General features: G+C 41.2%; 2 protein-coding genes and 1 pseudogene across 2 annotated transcripts; 1 reads left to right on the forward strand and 2 right to left on the reverse strand.

The window, feature by feature from the left end:
* Positions 1-20,625, reverse strand: part of LOC149975094 (uncharacterized) — a 39,195-nt pseudogene that overhangs the window by 4,367 nt on the left and 14,203 nt on the right.
* Positions 1,899-4,725, reverse strand: LOC149975095 (uncharacterized). Its single transcript, XM_090210224.1, has 2 exons — positions 4,127-4,725; positions 1,899-3,932 (listed from the first exon to the last, which is right to left on the reverse strand). Exon 2 carries the CDS (start codon positions 3,380-3,382, stop codon positions 2,024-2,026), a length of 1,359 nt encoding a protein of 452 aa, XP_090066350.1. The 5' UTR covers positions 3,383-3,932; positions 4,127-4,725; the 3' UTR covers positions 1,899-2,023.
* On the forward strand, positions 8,994-12,518 carry LOC118941536 (C-type lectin domain family 4 member E-like). Its single transcript, XM_090210230.1, has 4 exons — positions 8,994-9,437; positions 9,557-9,699; positions 9,805-9,908; positions 12,125-12,518. The coding sequence occupies exons 1-4, from the start codon at positions 9,092-9,094 to the stop codon at positions 12,279-12,281; spliced, it is 750 nt and encodes a 249-aa protein (XP_090066356.1). The 5' UTR covers positions 8,994-9,091; the 3' UTR covers positions 12,282-12,518.

Genomic DNA, 20,625 nt, shown 5'->3' on the forward strand with positions numbered 1-20,625 from the left:
CGTAAAAGCAACACACCATCCCCACTGTCAAACATGGTGGTGGCAGCATCATGGTTTGGGCCTGCTTTTCTTCAGCAGGGACAGGGAAGATGGTTAAAATTGATGGGAAGATGGATGGAGCCAAATACAGGACCATTCTGGAAGAAAACCTGATGGAGTCTGCAAAAGACCTGAGACTGGGACGGAGATTTGTCTTCCAACAAGACAATGATCCAAAACATAAAGCAAAATCTACAATGGAATGGTTCAAAAATAAACATATCCAGGTGTTAGAATGGCCAAGTCAAAGTCCAGACCTGAATCCAATCGAGAATCTGTGGAAAGAACTGAAAACTGCTGTTCACAAATGCTCTCCATCCAACCTCACTGAGCTCGAGCTGTTTTGCAAGGAGGAATGGGAAAAAAATTCAGTCTCTCGATGTGCAAAACTGATAGAGACATACCCCAAGCGACTTACAGCTGTAATCGCAGCAAAAGGCGGCGCTACAAAGTATTAACTTAAGGGGGCTGAATAATTTTGCACGCCCAATTTTTCAGTTTTTGATTTGTTAAAAAAGTTTGAAATATCCAATAAATGTCGTTCTACTTCATGATTGTGTCCCACTTGTTGTCTTTATGTTTGAAGCCTGAAATGTGGCAAAAGGTCGCAAAGTTCAAGGGGGCCGAATAATTTCGCAAGGCACTGTATATGCAGAGAAAAGAGTCGGCCCGAGAATTGAACCCTGTGGTACCCCCATAGAGACTGCCAGAGGACGGGACAGCATGCCCTCCGATGTGACACACTGAACTCTGTCTGCAAAGTAGTTGGTGAACCAGGCAAGGCAGTCATCAGAAAAACCGAGGCTACTGAGTCTGCCGATAAGAATATGGTGATTGACAGAGTCGAAAGCCTTGGCAAGGTCGATGAAGACGGCTGCACCGTAGTGTCTTTTATCGATGGCGGTTATGATATCGTTTAGTACCTTGAGCGTGGCTGAGGTGCACCCGTGACCGGCTCGGAAACCAGATTGCACAGCGGAGAAGGTACGGTGGGATTCGAGATGGTCAGTGATCTGTTTGTTGACTTGGCTTTCGAAGACCTTAGATAGGCAGGGCAGGATGGATATAGGTCTGTAACAGTTTGGGTCCAGGGTGTCTCCCCCTTTGAAGAGGGGGATGACTGCGGCAGCTTTCCAATAATATAATAATATAATACATGATATGACTCCCACCAGCCTTAGTTTGATAATATAATACATGATATGACTCCCACCAGTCTTAGTTTTATAATATACTACATGATATGACTCCCACCAGCCTTAGTTTGATAATGTAATACATGATATGACTCCCACCAGTCTTAGTGTGATAACATAATACATGATATGACTCCCACCAGCCTTAGTTTGATAATAAAATACATGATATGACTCCCACCAGTCTTAGTTTGATAATATAATACATGATATGACTCTATATATATGATGTTTGTGTGACTCCATATATGATGTACGTGTGAATTCACAGGGACACAATTTTGGATGTGCTAAAATAAATTGGGATTCTGTTAATTGACATATACACTACATATATCCTAACTGAGTTTACAGCACCCCCAGCCTTCAAATGGAGAGCACATTATGGCTCTCACTCTGTGACTGGTGGTGTGGGGGGAAGTTGTCCCTAGACGCTGATCTTAGGTCAGTTTTGCATTTCCACCACAAATGGTTATGGTTAGGATTGGGTGAGATAAACCTGATCCTAGATCTGAACCTAGGGGAAACTTCCCTCTGTGGTGTGACCGGCCACCAATGGCCATCTACAGTAGGGGTCTTTTTTTATCTATGCTGACTGTGAAGAGTTACTCAGAATGAAAAAGCAGAAGTTCTGACAATATCTCTGTAGTTTCAGTTTGGCAGATTTAATAGAATAGAAAGAAGAATTAAAACCCTTCACATGTATTATGACAAAAAGTTTATATTTCCACCCTGTCTTTTAGTACAACATAACATATGCATACTGGTTACATCTTGGTGACAGAGAACTAGGTGGACTTAGTACTAACTACAGGTACAGCTGTAGTGTTGGTGACAGAGACCTGGGTGGATGTAGTACTAACTACAAGTACAGCTGTAGTGTTGGTGACAGAGACCTGGGTGGATGTAGTACTAACTACAGGTACAGCTGTAGTGTTGGTGACAGAGACCTGGGTGGATGTAGCACTAACTACAGGTACAGCTGTAGTGTTGGTGACAGAGACCTGGGTGGATGTAGCACTAACTACAGGTACAGCTGTAGTGTTGGTGACAGAGACCTGGGTGGATGTAGTACTACCTACAGGTACAACTGTAGTGTTGGTGACAGAGACCTGGGTGGATGTAATACTAACTACAGGTACAGCTGTAGTGTTGGTGACAGAGACCTGGGTGGATGTAGTACTAACTACAAGTACAGCTGTAGTGTTGGTGACAGAGACCTGGGTGGATGTAATACTAACTACAGGTACAGCTGTAGTGTTGGTGACAGAGTCCTGGGTGGATGTAGTACTAACTACAGGTACAGCTGTAGTGTTGGTGACAGAGACCTGGGTGGATGTAGTACTAACTACAGGTACAGCTGTAGTGTTGGTGACAGAGACCTGGGTGGATGTAGTACTAACTACATGTACAGCTGTAGTGTTGGTGACAGAGACCTGGGTGGATGTAGTACTAACTACATGTACAGCTGTAGTGTTGGTGACAGAGACCTGGGTGGATGTAGTACTAACTACAGGTACAGCTGTAGTGTTGGTGACAGAGACCTGGGTGGATGTAGTACTAACTACAGGTACAGCTGTAGTGTTGGTGACGGAGACCTGGGTGGATGTAGTACTAACTACAAGTACAGCTGTAGTGTTGGTGACAGAGACCTGGGTGGATGTAATACTAACTACAGGTACAGCTGTAGTGTTGGTGACAGAGTCCTGGGTGGATGTAGTACTAACTACAGGTACAGCTGTAGTGTTGGTGACAGAGACCTGGGTGGATGTAGTACTAACTACAGATACAACTGTAGAGTTGGTGACAGAGACCTGGGTGGATGTAATACTAACTACAGGTACAGCTGTAGTGTTGGTGACAGAGACCTGGGTGGATGTAGTACTAACTACATGTACAGCTGTAGTGTTGGTGACAGAGACCTGGGTGGATGTAGTACTAACTACAGGTACAGCTGTAGTGTTGGTGACAGAGACCTGGGTGGATGTAGTAATAACTACAGGTACAGCTGTAGTGTTGGTGACAGAGACCTGGGTGGATGTAGTACTAACTACAGATACAACTGTAGAGTTGGTGACAGAGACCTGGGTGGATGTAATACTAACTACAGGTACAGCTTCACCACGCTGTCTGTGTGGGTGGACCATTTCAGTTTGTCCATGATGTGTAAGCCGAGGAACTTTAAACTTTCCACCCTCTCCACTACTGTCCCGTCGATGTGGATAGGGGACTGCTCCCTCTGCTGTTTCCTGAAGTCCACGATCATCTTCTTTGTTTTGTGGACATTGAGTGTGAGGTTATTTTCCTGACACCACACTCCGAGGGCCCTCACCTCCTCCCTGTATGCCGTCTCGTCGTTGTTGGTACTGGATGGCAGGAAGCTTGGCCCCGGTAATGTACTGGGCCTTTCGCACTACCCTCTGTAGTGCCTTGCGGTCGGAGGCCGAGCAGTTGCCATTCCATGCAGTGATGCAGTGCATCACTAAATTATCACTAAAGTGACTTATTACACATTTTCAAATCTGACTTCTCTATGTGGCCGTGTATGGAAATTGTCTTTCTGGGCCAAGCGTCCCTTATACTGCAGTACCGAAACAAAACTGTATTAGCAATCGTAATCGTGCTTCTAGACCAGAACCCTGGTAACTTGGAGGAGACGCCTGGTAGCCCGTTCTGGGGAGTGGTTAAACCTGTCTCCTGTAGGGAGGGAGGGAGGGACGGAGAAGGGGGGGAACACAGAGAGGGGAAAGATAGAGAGAGAGAGAGAGCTTAGTCAGACAACTGATGTAGCTGATAAGAACTGGTAGCTTAAACAACCAATTCCTTTCATATCATGTTGAGAGGATATGAGAAAAGGAGGCCATTTTAGAGTTTTGAAACAAGACCCTTACCTTGCTTACAACGGAGAGACGCAGGAATGTGTTGTTCAAGTCTGTGGCTCCAGCAGCCTCGGCCTCGATGGTCAGGGTTATATCCGTTCCTGACAGATATGAAGAGAGAGACAAGATAAAGACCAGTTACAACAACCTAACTGAAGAGAGAGACAAGATAAAGACCAGTTACAACAACCTGACTGAAGAGAGAGACCAGTGACAACAACCTAACTGAAGAGAGAGACAAGATACAGACCAGTTACAACAACCTAACTGAAGAGAGAGACAAGATACAGACCAGTTACAACAACCTGTCTGAAGAGAGAGACAAGATAAAAACGAGTTACAAGAACCTGACTGAAGTGAGAGACCAGCTACAGACCAGTTACAACAACCTGACTGAGAAAAAAAACTAGTGTATTACCAATATTATTTCCTCTTTATAGCAGTAGTTATTTCCTCAGATTCTAGCTTCTTGTACACCAGTAGTTGTTTGACAAATCAACACAACATTAGGACATTTTACTTTGTGCACACGGCATGTGGTGCATTTCATCATTTCCACTTCAAATATATGAATCGTTCTTTCTACAGAATGTTAGAAAACCCCTACTGACGCCCCAGAACACAATAAAAATATCTTCATCAAAATCTGTCAGTTTAAGCAGCAGATATCTATTTTTTGCATGGGCCACGTCTCAATCCACCACATCCTCCGATATCGCCCTTCCTCATCTGTGGTGGAAGGTGGTCATACTATAGCGGTGTTTGTCAGAACATGAGACATCCCCAAAAATCGCTCTTCTTACAAAAACGTCTGTGTGGTCTGAGCGGTTTGTCTTACAAACTAACATGAACACATTGTGGAAAGGAGAGATTCTGCAGAACTGTCCTAGCAGGTCGACCAGCTTCCTGATTGAATGTGATTGAATACTTAGAACAGTTTCGCCTGCAGTTCGTCACTGACAGAGATCAGAAAAGTACTGAGAGGACAAACACACAAGCACCTACACACACAGAGACACGCACACACACACAAACATATTTAAAGTCCCCCTTTAAATCTTCTGATTAAGATGCCGAGAGAGGAAAGGATTGTGTGATGTTTTCTCTCCTCCTGTGGAATAGAGTAGAGCTGTAGAGTTGTATAATATTTAATGTAGGTAGATGTCATGTGGAACAGTGGAATCAGTGCAGAGAGAGTTGTGTCATTAGATATAACCAGTATGTATGTATATGTTATGTTGTACTGAAAGACAGGGTGGAAATATGAACTTTTTGTCATAATACATGTGAAGGGTTTTAATTCTTCTTTCTATTCTATTAAATCTGCCAAACTGAAACTACAGAGATATTGTCAGAACTTCTGCTTTTTCATTCTGAGTAACTCTTCACAGTCAGCATAGATAAAAAAAGACTCCTACTGTAGATGGCCATTGGTGGCCGGTCACACCACGGAGGGAAGTTTCCCCTAGGTTCAGATCTAGGATCAGGGTTATCTCACCCAATCCTAACCATAACCATTTGTGGTGGAAATTCAAAACCGACCTAAGATCAGCGTCTAGAGACAACTTCCCGCCACACCACCAGTCACAGAGTGAGAGCCATAATGTGCTCTCCATTTGAAGGCTGGGGGTGCTGTAAACTCAGTCAGGATATATGTAGTGTATATGTCAATTAACAGGATACAAATTTATTTTAGCAGATACAAAATTGTGACCGAGTGAATTCACACATACATCATATAGCATGATCTAGAGTCATATCATGTATTATATTATCAAACTAAGACTGGTGGGAGTCATATCATGTATTATATTATTACACTAAGACTGGTGGGAGTCATATCATGTATTATATTATTACACTAAGACTGGTGGGAGTCATATCATGTATTATATTATCACACTAAGGCTGGTGGGAGTCATATCATGTATTATATTATCAAACTAAGGCTGGTGGGAGTCATATCATGTATTATATTATCAAACTAAGGCTGGTAGGAGTCATATCATGTATTATATTATCAAACTAAGGCTGGTGGGAGTCATATCATGTATTATATTATCACACTAAGGCTGGTGGGAGTCATATCATGTATTATATTATCACACTAAGGCTGGTGGGAGTCATATCATGTATTATATTATCACACTAAGGCTGGTGGGAGTCATGTCATGTATTATATTATCACACTAAGGCTGGTGGGAGTCATATCATGTATTATATTATCACACTAAGGCTGGTGGGAGTCATATCATGTATTATATTATCACACTAAGGCTGGTGGGAGTCATATCATGTATTATATTATCAAACTAAGGCTGGTGGGAGTCATGTCATGTATTATATTATCACACTAAGGCTGGTGGGAGTCATATCATGTATTATATTATCACACTAAGGCTGGTGGGAGTCATATCATGTATTATATTATCACACTAAGGCTGGTGGGAGTCATATCATGTAGTATATTATCAAACTAAGGCTGGTGGGAGTCATATAATGTATTATATTATCAAACTAAGACTGGTGGGAGTCATATCATGTATTATATTATCAAGGCTGGTGGGAGTCATATCATGTATTATATTATCACACTAAGACTGGTGGGAGTCATATCATGTATTATATTATCAAGGCTGGTGGGAGTCATATAATGTATTATATTATCAAACTAAGGCTGGTGGGAGTCATATCATGTATTATATTATCAAACTAAGGCTGGTGGGAGTCATATCATGTATTATATTATCACACTAAGGCTGGTGGGAGTCATATCATGTATTATATTATCAAACTAAGGCTGGTGGGAGTCATATCATGTATTATATTATCACACTAAGGCTGGTAGGAGTCAAATCATGTATTATATTATCACACTAAGACTGGTGGGAGTCATATCATGTATTATATTATCACACTAAGGCTGGTGGGAGTCATATCATGTATTATATTATCACACTAAGGCTGGTGGGAGTCATATCATGTATTATATTATCAAACTAAGACTGGTGGGAGTCATATCATGTATTATATTATCAAACTAAGACTGGTGGGAGTCATATCATGTATTATATTATCACACTAAGACTGGTGGGAGTCATATCATGTATTATATTATCAAACTAAGGCTGGTGGGAGTCATATCATGTATTATATTATCACACTAAGGCTGGTGGGAGTCATATCATGTATTATATTATCACACTAAGGCTGGTGGGAGTCATATCATGTATTATATTATCACACTAAGGCTGGTGGGAGTCATATCATGTATTATATTATCAAACTAAGGCTGGTGGGAGTCATATCATGTATTATATTATCACACTAAGGCTGGTGGGAGTCATATCATGTATTATATTATCACACTATATCATGTATTATATTATCACACTAAGACTGGTGGGAGTCATATCATGTATTATATTATCAAGGCTGGTGGGAGTCATATAATGTATTATATTATCAAACTAAGGCTGGTGGGAGTCATATCATGTATTATATTATCAAACTAAGGCTGGTGGGAGTCATATCATGTATTATATTATCACACTAAGGCTGGTGGGAGTCATATCATGTATTATATTATCAAACTAAGGCTGGTGGGAGTCATATCATGTATTATATTATCACACTAAGGCTGGTAGGAGTCATATCATGTATTATATTATCACACTAAGACTGGTGGGAGTCATATCATGTATTATATTATCACACTAAGGCTGGTGGGAGTCATATCATGTATTATATTATCACACTAAGGCTGGTGGGAGTCATATCATGTATTATATTATCAAACTAAGACTGGTGGGAGTCATATCATGTATTATATTATCAAACTAAGACTGGTGGGAGTCATATCATGTATTATATTATCACACTAAGACTGGTGGGAGTCATATCATGTATTATATTATCAAACTAAGGCTGGTGGGAGTCATATCATGTATTATATTATCACACTAAGGCTGGTGGGAGTCATATCATGTATTATATTATCACACTAAGGCTGGTGGGAGTCATATCATGTATTATATTATCACACTAAGGCTGGTGGGAGTCATATCATGTATTATATTATCAAACTAAGGCTGGTGGGAGTCATATCATGTATTATATTATCACACTAAGGCTGGTGGGAGTCATATCATGTATTATATTATCACACTAAGGCTGGTGGGAGTCATATCATGTATTATATTATCACACTAAGGCTGGTAGGAGTCATATAATGTATTATATTATCACACTAAGGCTGGTGGGAGTCATATCATGTAGTATCTTATCACACTAAGGCTGGGTCACATGGTTGCCAGTGTTTCTAATCCATTGTGGTTGACTTATAGAGTTTCACTACCTAAAGTCACACAGACGTAGGACAGTGCAGGGAGAAGACACAGGTACAGACGTACATTAGAGTTGAGGTTAGAAGTAGAAGTTACTGTATCTGACCACAAGTGTTTAAAGATGTCAGAGGGAGTCAATGAAATCTCAGATAGATTTGAAGACGATGAGCCTGATGCAGTGAAGAACACAGACATTGATGACCAAAATTATTCCAACGTAAGAGCCTTCAAGTCCAGTCCAAGAGATGGAGTTGTTGTTTCAGGTAAGATTGCACAAACACACACACACATACACACACATACACACACATACACACACACACACACACAAACAAATAACACGCACAATACACTACAGGTGAGATAACCTGTAGTACTCTAGCTTTATTTGTCTCAATCCTGGATGAAACAGTAAAACACATTACCAAAGATCTTTAATCATTTGTGATTCAGTACATGTTCAGTGGTGGGAGAGACCCTCTGGAGTTGCTGCAGTGTGTCTGGGGCTGCTGTGTGTTCTCCTACTGGCTGGGATCATAGGCCTGTCTGTCTACTGTAAGTTTAGTATGTTTTTACTGAGACTTAAGTAGGCTACTTAATCATACTTACTCATTAATGGTGTTTTAGTTACATGTTTGATAAACTGTTCCCTTTTACAGATGGAGACATTGGTCACCAGCTACAGTCCAGTTACAACATCCTGACTAAAGAGATAGACCAGCTACAGACCAGTTACAACAACCTGACTAAGGAGAGAGACCAGCTACAGACCAGTTACAACAACCTGACTAAAGAGAGAGACCAGCTACAGACCAGTTACAACAACCTGACTAAAGAGAGAGACCAGCTACAGTCCAGTTACAACAACCTGACTAAAGAGAGAGACCAGCTACAGTCCAGTTACAACAACCTGACTAAAGATAGAGACCAGCTACAGACTGAGAGAGATTTTCTTAGTGGGAGGTCTACCAATCTCAGTGAGTAAACCTACAGTAACTTATTAACATTAATCCCTCACACCTTATCGTGTGTCTGTATTCTTTCATTAAGTATCCAGTGTGGTAAGATTCAGGAAATTCATGATTTCATCTCGTAGAACAAACCTGTCCTGAAGGCTGGCAGAAGTTTGAATCCAGTTGGTACTTCCTGTCTACTGAGACTAAAACCTGGAAGGAGAGCAGAGAGGACTGTCTGGAGAGAGGAGCAGACCTGGTGATCATAAACAGCGATAAGGAACAGGTGAGTGAGAGAGAGAGCGAGAGAGTGAGAGGGGGGAGAGAGAGAGAGAGAAGATATGAGTGTGCAAGGGGTATATGCATATTTATTTATCTTTCTCAACAACAGGAGTTTCTCTTCAAACTCAAGAAGAGAGTATGGATTGGTCTGACTGACTCTGTTACTGAGGCGACCTGGAGATGGGTGGACGGCACCCCACTGACCACCCCAAGGTAATATACTACTGCTATAATAACACTGACCAACCCAAGGTAATATATTACTGTTATAATAACACTGACCAACCCAAGGTAATACACTACTGTTATAATAACACTGACCACCCCAAGGTAATATACTACTGCTCTAATAACACTGACCAACCCAAGGTAATATATTACTGTTATAATAACACTGACCAACCCAAGGTAATATACTACTGTTATAATAACACTGACCACCCCAAGGTAATATACTACTGCTCTAATAACACTGACCAACCCAAGGTAATACACTACTGCTCTAATAACACTGACCCCCCAAAGGTAATATACTACTGCTCTAATAACACTGACCCCCCAAAGGTAATATACTACTGCTCTAATAACACTGACCAACCCAAGGTAATATATTACTGCTCTAATAACACTGACCAACCCAAGGTAATATACTACTGCTCTAATAACACTGACCAACCCAAGGTAATATACTACTGTTATAATAACACTGACCACCCCAAGGTAATATACTACTGCTCTAATAACACTGACCAACCCAAGGTAATATATTACTGCTCTAATAACACTGACCAACCCAAGGTAATATACTACTGCTCTAATAACACTGACCAACCCAAGGTAATATACTACTGTTATAATAACACTGACAACCCCAAGGTAATATACTACTGCTATAATAACACTGACCAACCCAAGGTAATATATTACTGCTATAATAACACTGACCACCCCAAGGTAATATACTACTGTTATAATAACACTGACCAACCCAAGGTAATATACTACTGTTATAATAACACTGACCACCCCAAGGTAATATACTACTGCTATAATAACACTGACCAACCCAAGGTAATATATTACTGCTATAATAACACTGACCACCCCAAGGTAATATACTACTGTTATAATAACACTGACCAACCCAAGGTAATATACTACTGTTATAATAACACTGACCAACCCAAGGTAATATATTACTGCTATAATAACACTGACCAACCCAAGGTAATATATTACTGCTATAATAACACTGACCACCCCAATGTAATATACTACTGCTCTAATAACACTGACCCCCCAAAGGTAATATACTACTGCTCTAATAACACTGACCCCCCAAAGGTAATATACTACTGCTCTAATAACACTGACCAACCCAAGGTAATATACTACTGTTATAATAACACTGACCACCCCAATGTAATATACTACTGCTCTAATAACACTGACCAACCCAAGGTAATATATTACTGTTATAATAACACTGACCAACCCAAGGTAATATATTACTGTTATAATAACACTGACCAACCCAAGGTAATACACTACTGTTATAATAACACTGACCACAGTGTAAGGAGAAGGACCGATTCTCTGTGTTGTTCATACTCTAGGTTCTTCATACTCAACTGGTGGACCAACACTGACCACAGACTAAGAGATGATAACTACTCTGACCATAAGGGGCCAATTATCAGTTCATTCAACGTTTATCTATACAGGTTATTGTTATTGATGGTAGCAGTCAACAAAGTTGAATTTAACCCTGTAGGTACTGGTATTAACCATGATATCTGACTGTTTTTAACCCTGTAGGTACTAGTATTTACCATGATATCTGATGATTTTTAACCCTGTAGGTACTGGTATTAACCATGATATCTGACTGTTTTAACTCTGTAGGTACTGGTATTAACCATGATATCTGACTGTTTTAACCCTGTAGGTACTGGTATTAACCATGATATCTGACTGTTGTTAACCCTGTAGGTACTGGTATTAACCATTAACCACTGTTATTAACCCTGTAGGTACTGGTATTAACCATGATATCTGACTGTTATTAACCCTGTAGGTACTGGTATTAACCATGATATCTGACTGTTGTTAACCCTGTAGGTACTGGTATTAACCATGATATCTGACTGTTTTTAACCCTGTAGGTAATGGTATTAACCATGATATCTGACTGTTTTTATCCCTGTAGGTACTGGTATTAACCATGATATCTGACTGTTGTTAACCCTGTAGGTACTGGTATTAACCATGATATCTGACTGTTTTTAACCCTGTAGGTACTGGTATTGACCATGATATCTGACTGTTGTTAACCCTGTAGGTACTGATATTAACCACGATATCTGACTGTTGTTAACCCTGTAGGTACTGATATTAACCATGATATCTGACTGTTTTTAACCCTGTAGGTACTGGTCTCCAAATCAGCCTGATAATGGTGATGGCAAACCAGAATATGGTGAGGAGGACTATGTTCAGATACGTAACAATCAGAGTCCTCTGGAGGCATGGTATGACATATCATGTGGCATCAAACTCAACTGGATTTGTGAGAAATCGCTTTAACATCACCATGACAACATACTGTAACACATACATTAGCTTACAGTGCACACAACTTCCTCCTTCATTCTCTCTCATTCTCTCTGTCTGTCTCTTTCTCTCTCACAGACACACACACACCATCACACACCCTCATTCAGACATGCGCTCAAACACATGAATGCACGTACACAAACGCACACACACATACCTATTGTTGTATTTCTTTGTGGTATCATTTTAATAAAAGTCTTAATTTGCTTCTTGTAGCTTCATTCAACATTAATTCAGTACATTTGACTTTGTGCATTTACATAATATTCAATTAAAATATATTCTACAGATATTTACATGCTCCAATTCAGGCCTGGTGATGACATTCTCTACAGTACCAAACCACCATTACATACACTGTATAGGAAGGAGGTGACTGTATCACCAATCAATGAGTGTAGTAGAGATATCAAACAATGTTACTTAATAATATTTAACAGTCAGTCTTTGTTGTCAAGTTACATATGAGCACAATATCAAATGCTCATATTGGACTGTTGTTACCTTATATGGGTCCCAAAAGAGGGAATGGAAGTGGATATTTCCAGTGGTTCAACCAGCTGTCACTCAAAAACTCCTCAACCAATCAGGTTGATCCTCACTGGTTAAGCATACCCACCCTCAATATCCACTTGGTGTAATCTTGTGGTGAAAAATCTATTGTCTGGACATTATAATGACCCATGTTTGTAGTCCTGGATCTCCTGAACATGTTGATGTATATTTGGGAGTAAACAGAGGGTCCAAATCAGCAGAAAGGTGAAAGGAAGGAGGAGTTCTGGAAACTCCCTGAATTATCTTGGCACTGTTACATATGATATTTAATATATGTTAACAACTAGTCTTTGTTCTCCACTTCCCCTCTATGATCTATATCTTCCTGGTATCATAGTGTCCTGTCCATCATCACAAATAGCAAGTCCCATTCCCTGGACAGGAGGACTGTGTTGAGATATACTCTGGACAAGATGAACATGTAGAGACATGCGCACATGCACACAAGCACAGACACAGTATGCAAACTTGTTCTATTTTGTTGTATTAGCATAGCCACAACTACCCGTGACATTTTGTTGATACTTCCCTAGAGTTAACACCTACAGTAGTCACACAGACAGAGACACACAGATGACTCAGAGACAGAGACATCACAAGAAGCAGAGACTTAACGTATAGAGGGCCTGCAGTTGAAGTACGACGCCTCCTGGTGGCCATGTTGGAAGACCACCACATGAATTCTAGAAGCAGAGACTTCATGTATGGTAGACCTACATAGAAAGAAAGACCCAGTTATTGTTAAAGATGTCAAAGGTCATCTATGCTGAGCCAGAAATGAACAAGAAGGTCAAGTTTGACAGGTGAGATGGAGGAGAGGATTGTGGATATCTACGTCAGTGCAGACACCCTGAGAGACGGTTAGACCAGCACCAAGAGAGAAGAGACAGCACACACTGCTCCTAATAATGGACCAGGAGGCCAGCACTCAAGTAACACAGACGCACACAACTTCCTCCTTTATTCTCTCTCTCTCTCACACACACACACACACAGACACACACACACACACACACACACACACACACACACACACACACACACACACACACACACACACACACACACACACACACACACACACACACACACACACACACACAAAACATTAAAGTCTCTTGTATGTGTCCACAGAGCCCGATAGCTCAGTGAAGAGACCCTTCCTAGTTGCTGCAGTGTTTCTGGGGCTGCTGTGTGTTCAACTGGCTGGGATCATAGGCCTGTCTGTCTACTGTGAGTTTGTGTCCAAGTTCATTGATTATCACCTAGTTGTAAGAAGTGCTGGTTATTAGGCCTATTTACCTGGTGTTTTACCTAGTAACTCTGTGTTTATACTGTGTAGATAACAGAGAAATCACAGATTCTGAGGATAAAAGGAATAACTTGTTCCAGAGTTTTACCATTAGATATTACTATTAGGAGTCAGACAGAAAGGTAATCATACCGAAACAGTCCTGAAAGGTGCAGAAAATACTAAACAGAACATAGTCACCCACAAAACACAGGTGGGAAAAGGTTACCTAAGTACCATTCTCAATCAGAGACAATGAACGACACCTTTCCCTGATTGAGAACCATACCAGGCCAATCACATAAACACAACATAGAAAAAAGAACATGGACTACCCACCCCAACTCACGCCCTGACCAAACTAAAACAAAGACATAACAAAGGAACTAAGGTCAGAACGTGACAGCTCCTGACTGACGAGCGGCTCTGGCAGCTCAGGACAGACGGGAAGCTCTGGCGGCTCAGGACAGACGGGCGGCTCTGGCAGCTCAGGACAGACGGGCGGCTCTGGCAGCTCAGGACAGACGGGCGGCTCTGGCAGCTCAGGACAGACGGGCGGCTCTGGCAGCTCAGGACAGACGGGCGGCTCTGGCAGCTCAGGACAGACGGGAAGCTCTGGCTGCTCAGGATAGCCGGGAGGACCTGGAGGGAGGAGACGGAGAGACAGCCTGGTTAGTGGGGCTGCCACAGGACCCACCAGGCTGGGGAGACCTACAGGAGGCCTGGTGCTTGGAGGATGATATGTTACTGTATAACCAGCCAGGACATGTTACTGTATAACCAGCCAGGACATGTTACTGTATAACCAGCCAGGATATGTTACTCTATATCCAGCCAGGACATGTTACTGTATAACCAGCCAGGACATGTTACTGTATAACCAGCCAGGACATGTTACTGTATAACCAGCCAGGACATGTTACTGTATAACCAGCCAGGACATGTTACTGTATAAGCAGCCAGGACATGTTACTGTATAACCAGGATATGTTACTGTATAACCAGCCAGGACATGTTACTGTATAACCAGCCAGGACATGTTACTGTATAACCAGCCAGGACATGTTACTGTATAACCAGCCAGGACATGTTACTGTATAACAAGCCAGGACATGTTACTGTATAACCAGCCAGGATATGTTACTGTATAACCAGCCAGGGCATGTTACTGTATAACCAGCCAGAACATGTTACTGTATAACCAGCCAGGACATGTTACTGTATAACCAGCCAGGACATGTTACTGTATAACCAGCCAGGACATGTTACTGTATAACCAGACAGGACATGTTACTGTATAACCAGCCAGGGCATGTTACTGTATAACCAGACAGGACATGTTACTGTATAACCAGACAGGACATGTTACTGTATAACCAGACAGGACATGTTACTGTATAACCAGACAGGACATGTTACTGTATAACCAAACAGGACATGTTACTGTATAGCCAGAAAGGACATGTTACTGTATAACCAGACAGGACATGTTACTGTATAACCAGCCAGGACATGTTACTGCATAACCAGCCAGGACATGTTACTGTATAACCAGCCAGGATATGTTACTGTATAACCAGCCAGGACATGTTACTGTATAACCAGCCAGGAAATGTTACTGTATAAACAGCCAGGACATGTTACTGTATAACCAGCAAGGACATGTTACTGTATAACCAGCCAGGACATGTTACTGTATAACCAGACAGGACATGTTACTGTATAACCAGCCAGGACATGTTACTGTATAACCAGCCAGGACATGTTACTGTATAACCAGACAGGACATGTTACTGTATAACCAGACAGGACATGTTACTGTATAACCAGACAGGACATGTTACTGTATAACCAGCCAGGATATGTTACTGTATAACCAGCCAGGGAATGTTATTGTATAACCAGTCAGGAAATGTTACTTTATAACCAGCCAGGACATGTTACTGTATAACCAGCCAGGACATGTTACTGTATAACCAGACAGGACATGTTACTGTATAACCAGACAGGACATGTTACTGTATAACCAGCCAGGACATGTTACTGTATAACCAGCCAGGATATGTTACTGTATAACCAGCCAGAACATGTTACTGTATAACCAGCCAGGACATGTTACTGTATAACCAGCCAGGACATGTTACTGTATAACCAGACAGGACATGTTACTGTATAACCAGCCAGGGCATGTTATTGTATAATCAGCTATGACATGTTACTGTATAACCAGACAGGATATGTTACTGTATAACCAGCCAGGATATGTTACTGTATAACCAGACAGGACATGTTACTGTATAACCAGCCAGGGCATTTTATTGTATAACCAGGATATGTTACTGTATAACCAGCTATGACATGTTACTGTATAACCAGACAGGATATGTTACTGTATAACCAGCCGGGATATGTTACTGTATAACCAGCCAGGGAATGTTATTGTATAACCAGCCAGGACATGTTACTGTATAACCAGCCAGGATATGTTACTGTATAACCAGACAGGATATGTTACTGTATAACCAGACAGGACATGTTACTGTATAACCAGCCAGGACATGTTACTGTATAACCAGCCAGGACATGTTACTATATAACCAGACAGGACATGTTACTGTATAACCAGACAGGACATGTTACTGTATAACCAGCCAGGGCATGTTACTGTATAACCAGCCAAGACATGTTACTGTATAACCAGGATATGTTACTGTATAACCAGCCAGGACATGTTACTATATAACCAGACAGGACATGTTACTGTATAACCAGACAGGACATGTTACTGTATAACCAGACAGGACATGTTACTGTATAACCAGCCAGGGCATGTTATTGTATAACCAGGATATGTTACTGTATAACCAGCCAGGACATGTTACTGTATAACCAGACAGGACATGTTACTGTATAACCAGACAGGACATGTTACTGTATAACCAGACAGGACATGTTACTGTATAACCAGCCAGGACATGTTTCTGTATAACCAGCCAGGGCATGTTATTGTATAATCAGCTATGACATGTTACTGTATAACCAGACAGGACATGTTACTGTATAACCAGACAGGACATGTTACTGTATAACCAGACATGACATGTTACTGTATAACCAGACAGGACATGTTACTGTATAACCAGACAGGACATGTTACTGTATAACCAGACAGGACATGTTACTGTATAACCAGCCAGGGCATGTTACTGTATAACCAGACAGGACATGTTACTGTATAACCAGACAGGGCATGTTACTGTATAACCAGACAGGACATGTTACTGTATAACCAGCCAGGACATGTTACTGTATAACCAGCCAGGACATGTTACTGTATAACCAGCCAGGACATGTTACTGTATAACCAGCCAGGACATGTTACTGTATAAGCAGCCAGGACATGTTACTGTATAACCAGGATATGTTACTGTATAACCAGCCAGGACATGTTACTGTATAACCAGCCAGGATATGTTACTGTATAACCAGCCAGGACATGTTACTGTATAACCAGCCAGGACATGTTACTGTATAACAAGCCAGGACATGTTACTGTATAACCAGCCAGGATATGTTACTGTATAACCAGCCAGGGCATGTTACTGTATAACCAGCCAGAACATGTTACTGTATAACCAGCCAGGACATGTTACTGTATAACCAGCCAGGACATGTTACTGTATAACCAGCCAGGACATGTTACTGTATAACCAGCCAGGACATGTTACTGTATAACCAGACAGGACATGTTACTGTATAACCAGCCAGGACATGTTACTGTATAACCAGCCAGGACATGTTACTGTATAACCAGACAGGACATGTTACTGTATAACCAGACAGGACATGTTACTGTATAACCAGACAGGACATGTTACTGTATAACCAGCCAGGATATGTTACTGTATAACCAGCCAGGGAATGTTATTGTATAACCAGTCAGGAAATGTTACTTTATAACCAGCCAGGACATGTTACTGTATAACCAGCCAGGACATGTTACTGTATAACCAGACAGGACATGTTACTGTATAACCAGACAGGACATGTTACTGTATAACCAGCCAGGACATGTTACTGTATAACCAGCCAGGATATGTTACTGTATAACCAGCCAGAACATGTTACTGTATAACCAGCCAGGACATGTTACTGTATAACCAGCCAGGACATGTTACTGTATAACCAGACAGGACATGTTACTGTATAACCAGCCAGGGCATGTTATTGTATAATCAGCTATGACATGTTACTGTATAACCAGACAGGATATGTTACTGTATAACCAGCCAGGATATGTTACTGTATAACCAGACAGGACATGTTACTGTATAACCAGCCAGGGCATTTTATTGTATAACCAGGATATGTTACTGTATAACCAGCTATGACATGTTACTGTATAACCAGACAGGATATGTTACTGTATAACCAGCCGGGATATGTTACTGTATAACCAGCCAGGGAATGTTATTGTATAACCAGCCAGGACATGTTACTGTATAACCAGCCAGGATATGTTACTGTATAACCAGACAGGATATGTTACTGTATAACCAGACAGGACATGTTACTGTATAACCAGCCAGGACATGTTACTGTATAACCAGCCAGGACATGTTACTATATAACCAGACAGGACATGTTACTGTATAACCAGACAGGACATGTTACTGTATAACCAGCCAGGGCATGTTACTGTATAACCAGCCAAGACATGTTACTGTATAACCAGGATATGTTACTGTATAACCAGCCAGGACATGTTACTATATAACCAGACAGGACATGTTACTGTATAACCAGACAGGACATGTTACTGTATAACCAGACAGGACATGTTACTGTATAACCAGCCAGGGCATGTTATTGTATAACCAGGATATGTTACTGTATAACCAGCCAGGACATGTTACTGTATAACCAGACAGGACATGTTACTGTATAACCAGACAGGACATGTTACTGTATAACCAGACAGGACATGTTACTGTATAACCAGCCAGGACATGTTTCTGTATAACCAGCCAGGGCATGTTATTGTATAATCAGCTATGACATGTTACTGTATAACCAGACAGGACATGTTACTGTATAACCAGACAGGACATGTTACTGTATAACCAGACATGACATGTTACTGTATAACCAGACAGGACATGTTACTGTATAACCAGACAGGACATGTTACTGTATAACCAGACAGGACATGTTACTGTATAACCAGCCAGGGCATGTTACTGTATAACCAGACAGGACATGTTACTGTATAACCAGACAGGGCATGTTACTGTATAACCAGACAGGACATGTTACTGTATAACCAGCCAGGACATGTTACTGTATAACCAGCCAGGACATGTTACTGTATAACCAGCCAGGACATGTTACTGTATAACCAGCCAGGACATGTTACTGTATAAGCAGCCAGGACATGTTACTGTATAACCAGGATATGTTACTGTATAACCAGCCAGGACATGTTACTGTATAACCAGCCAGGATATGTTACTGTATAACCAGCCAGGACATGTTACTGTATAACCAGCCAGGACATGTTACTGTATAACAAGCCAGGACATGTTACTGTATAACCAGCCAGGATATGTTACTGTATAACCAGCCAGGGCATGTTACTGTATAACCAGCCAGAACATGTTACTGTATAACCAGCCAGGACATATTACTGTATAACCAGCCAGGACATGTTACTGTATAACCAGCCAGGACATGTTACTGTATAACCAGACAGGACATGTTACTGTATAACCAGCCAGGGCATGTTACTGTATAACCAGACAGGACATGTTACTGTATAACCAGACAGGACATGTTACTGTATAACCAGACAGGACATGTTACTGTATAACCAGACAGGACATGTTACTGTATAACCAAACAGGACATGTTACTGTATAGCCAGAAAGGACATGTTACTGTATAACCAGACAGGACATGTTACTGTATAACCAGCCAGGACATGTTACTGCATAACCAGCCAGGACATGTTACTGTATAACCAGCCAGGACATGTTACTGTATAACCAGCCAGGACATGTTACTGTATAACCAGCCAGGAAATGTTACTGTATAAACAGCCAGGACATGTTACTGTATAACCAGCCAGGACATGTTACTGTATAACCAGCCAGGACATGTTACTGTATAACCAGACAGGACATGTTACTGTATAACCAGCCAGGACATGTTACTGTATAACCAGCCAGGACATGTTACTGTATAACCAGACAGGACATGTTACTGTATAACCAGACAGGACATGTTACTGTATAACCAGACAGGACATGTTACTGTATAACCAGCCAGGATATGTTACTGTATAACCAGCCAGGGAATGTTATTGTATAACCAGTCAGGAAATGTTACTTTATAACCAGCCAGGACATGTTACTGTATAACCAGCCAGGACATGTTACTGTATAACCAGACAGGACATGTTACTGTATA

This window comes from Oncorhynchus mykiss, chromosome 19 (genome assembly GCF_057628025.1).
Source record: "Oncorhynchus mykiss isolate SJ-2025 chromosome 19, ASM5762802v1, whole genome shotgun sequence".
NCBI lineage: Eukaryota > Metazoa > Chordata > Actinopteri > Salmoniformes > Salmonidae > Oncorhynchus > Oncorhynchus mykiss.

Excerpts from the sequence above, each read along its gene's own strand:
- LOC149975095 (XM_090210224.1), bottom strand. The coding sequence starts at position 3,382 with ATGGTCCACCCACACAGACAGCGTGGTGAAGCTGTACCTGTAGTTAGT.
- LOC118941536 (XM_090210230.1), top strand. The coding sequence starts at position 9,092 with ATGTTTGATAAACTGTTCCCTTTTACAGATGGAGACATTGGTCACCAG. Across the intron at positions 9,438-9,556 it reads TGGGAGGTCTACCAATCTCA|AACAAACCTGTCCTGAAGGC; the intron begins GTGAGTAAACCT and ends TTCATCTCGTAG. Across the intron at positions 9,700-9,804 it reads TAAACAGCGATAAGGAACAG|GAGTTTCTCTTCAAACTCAA; the intron begins GTGAGTGAGAGA and ends TCTCAACAACAG.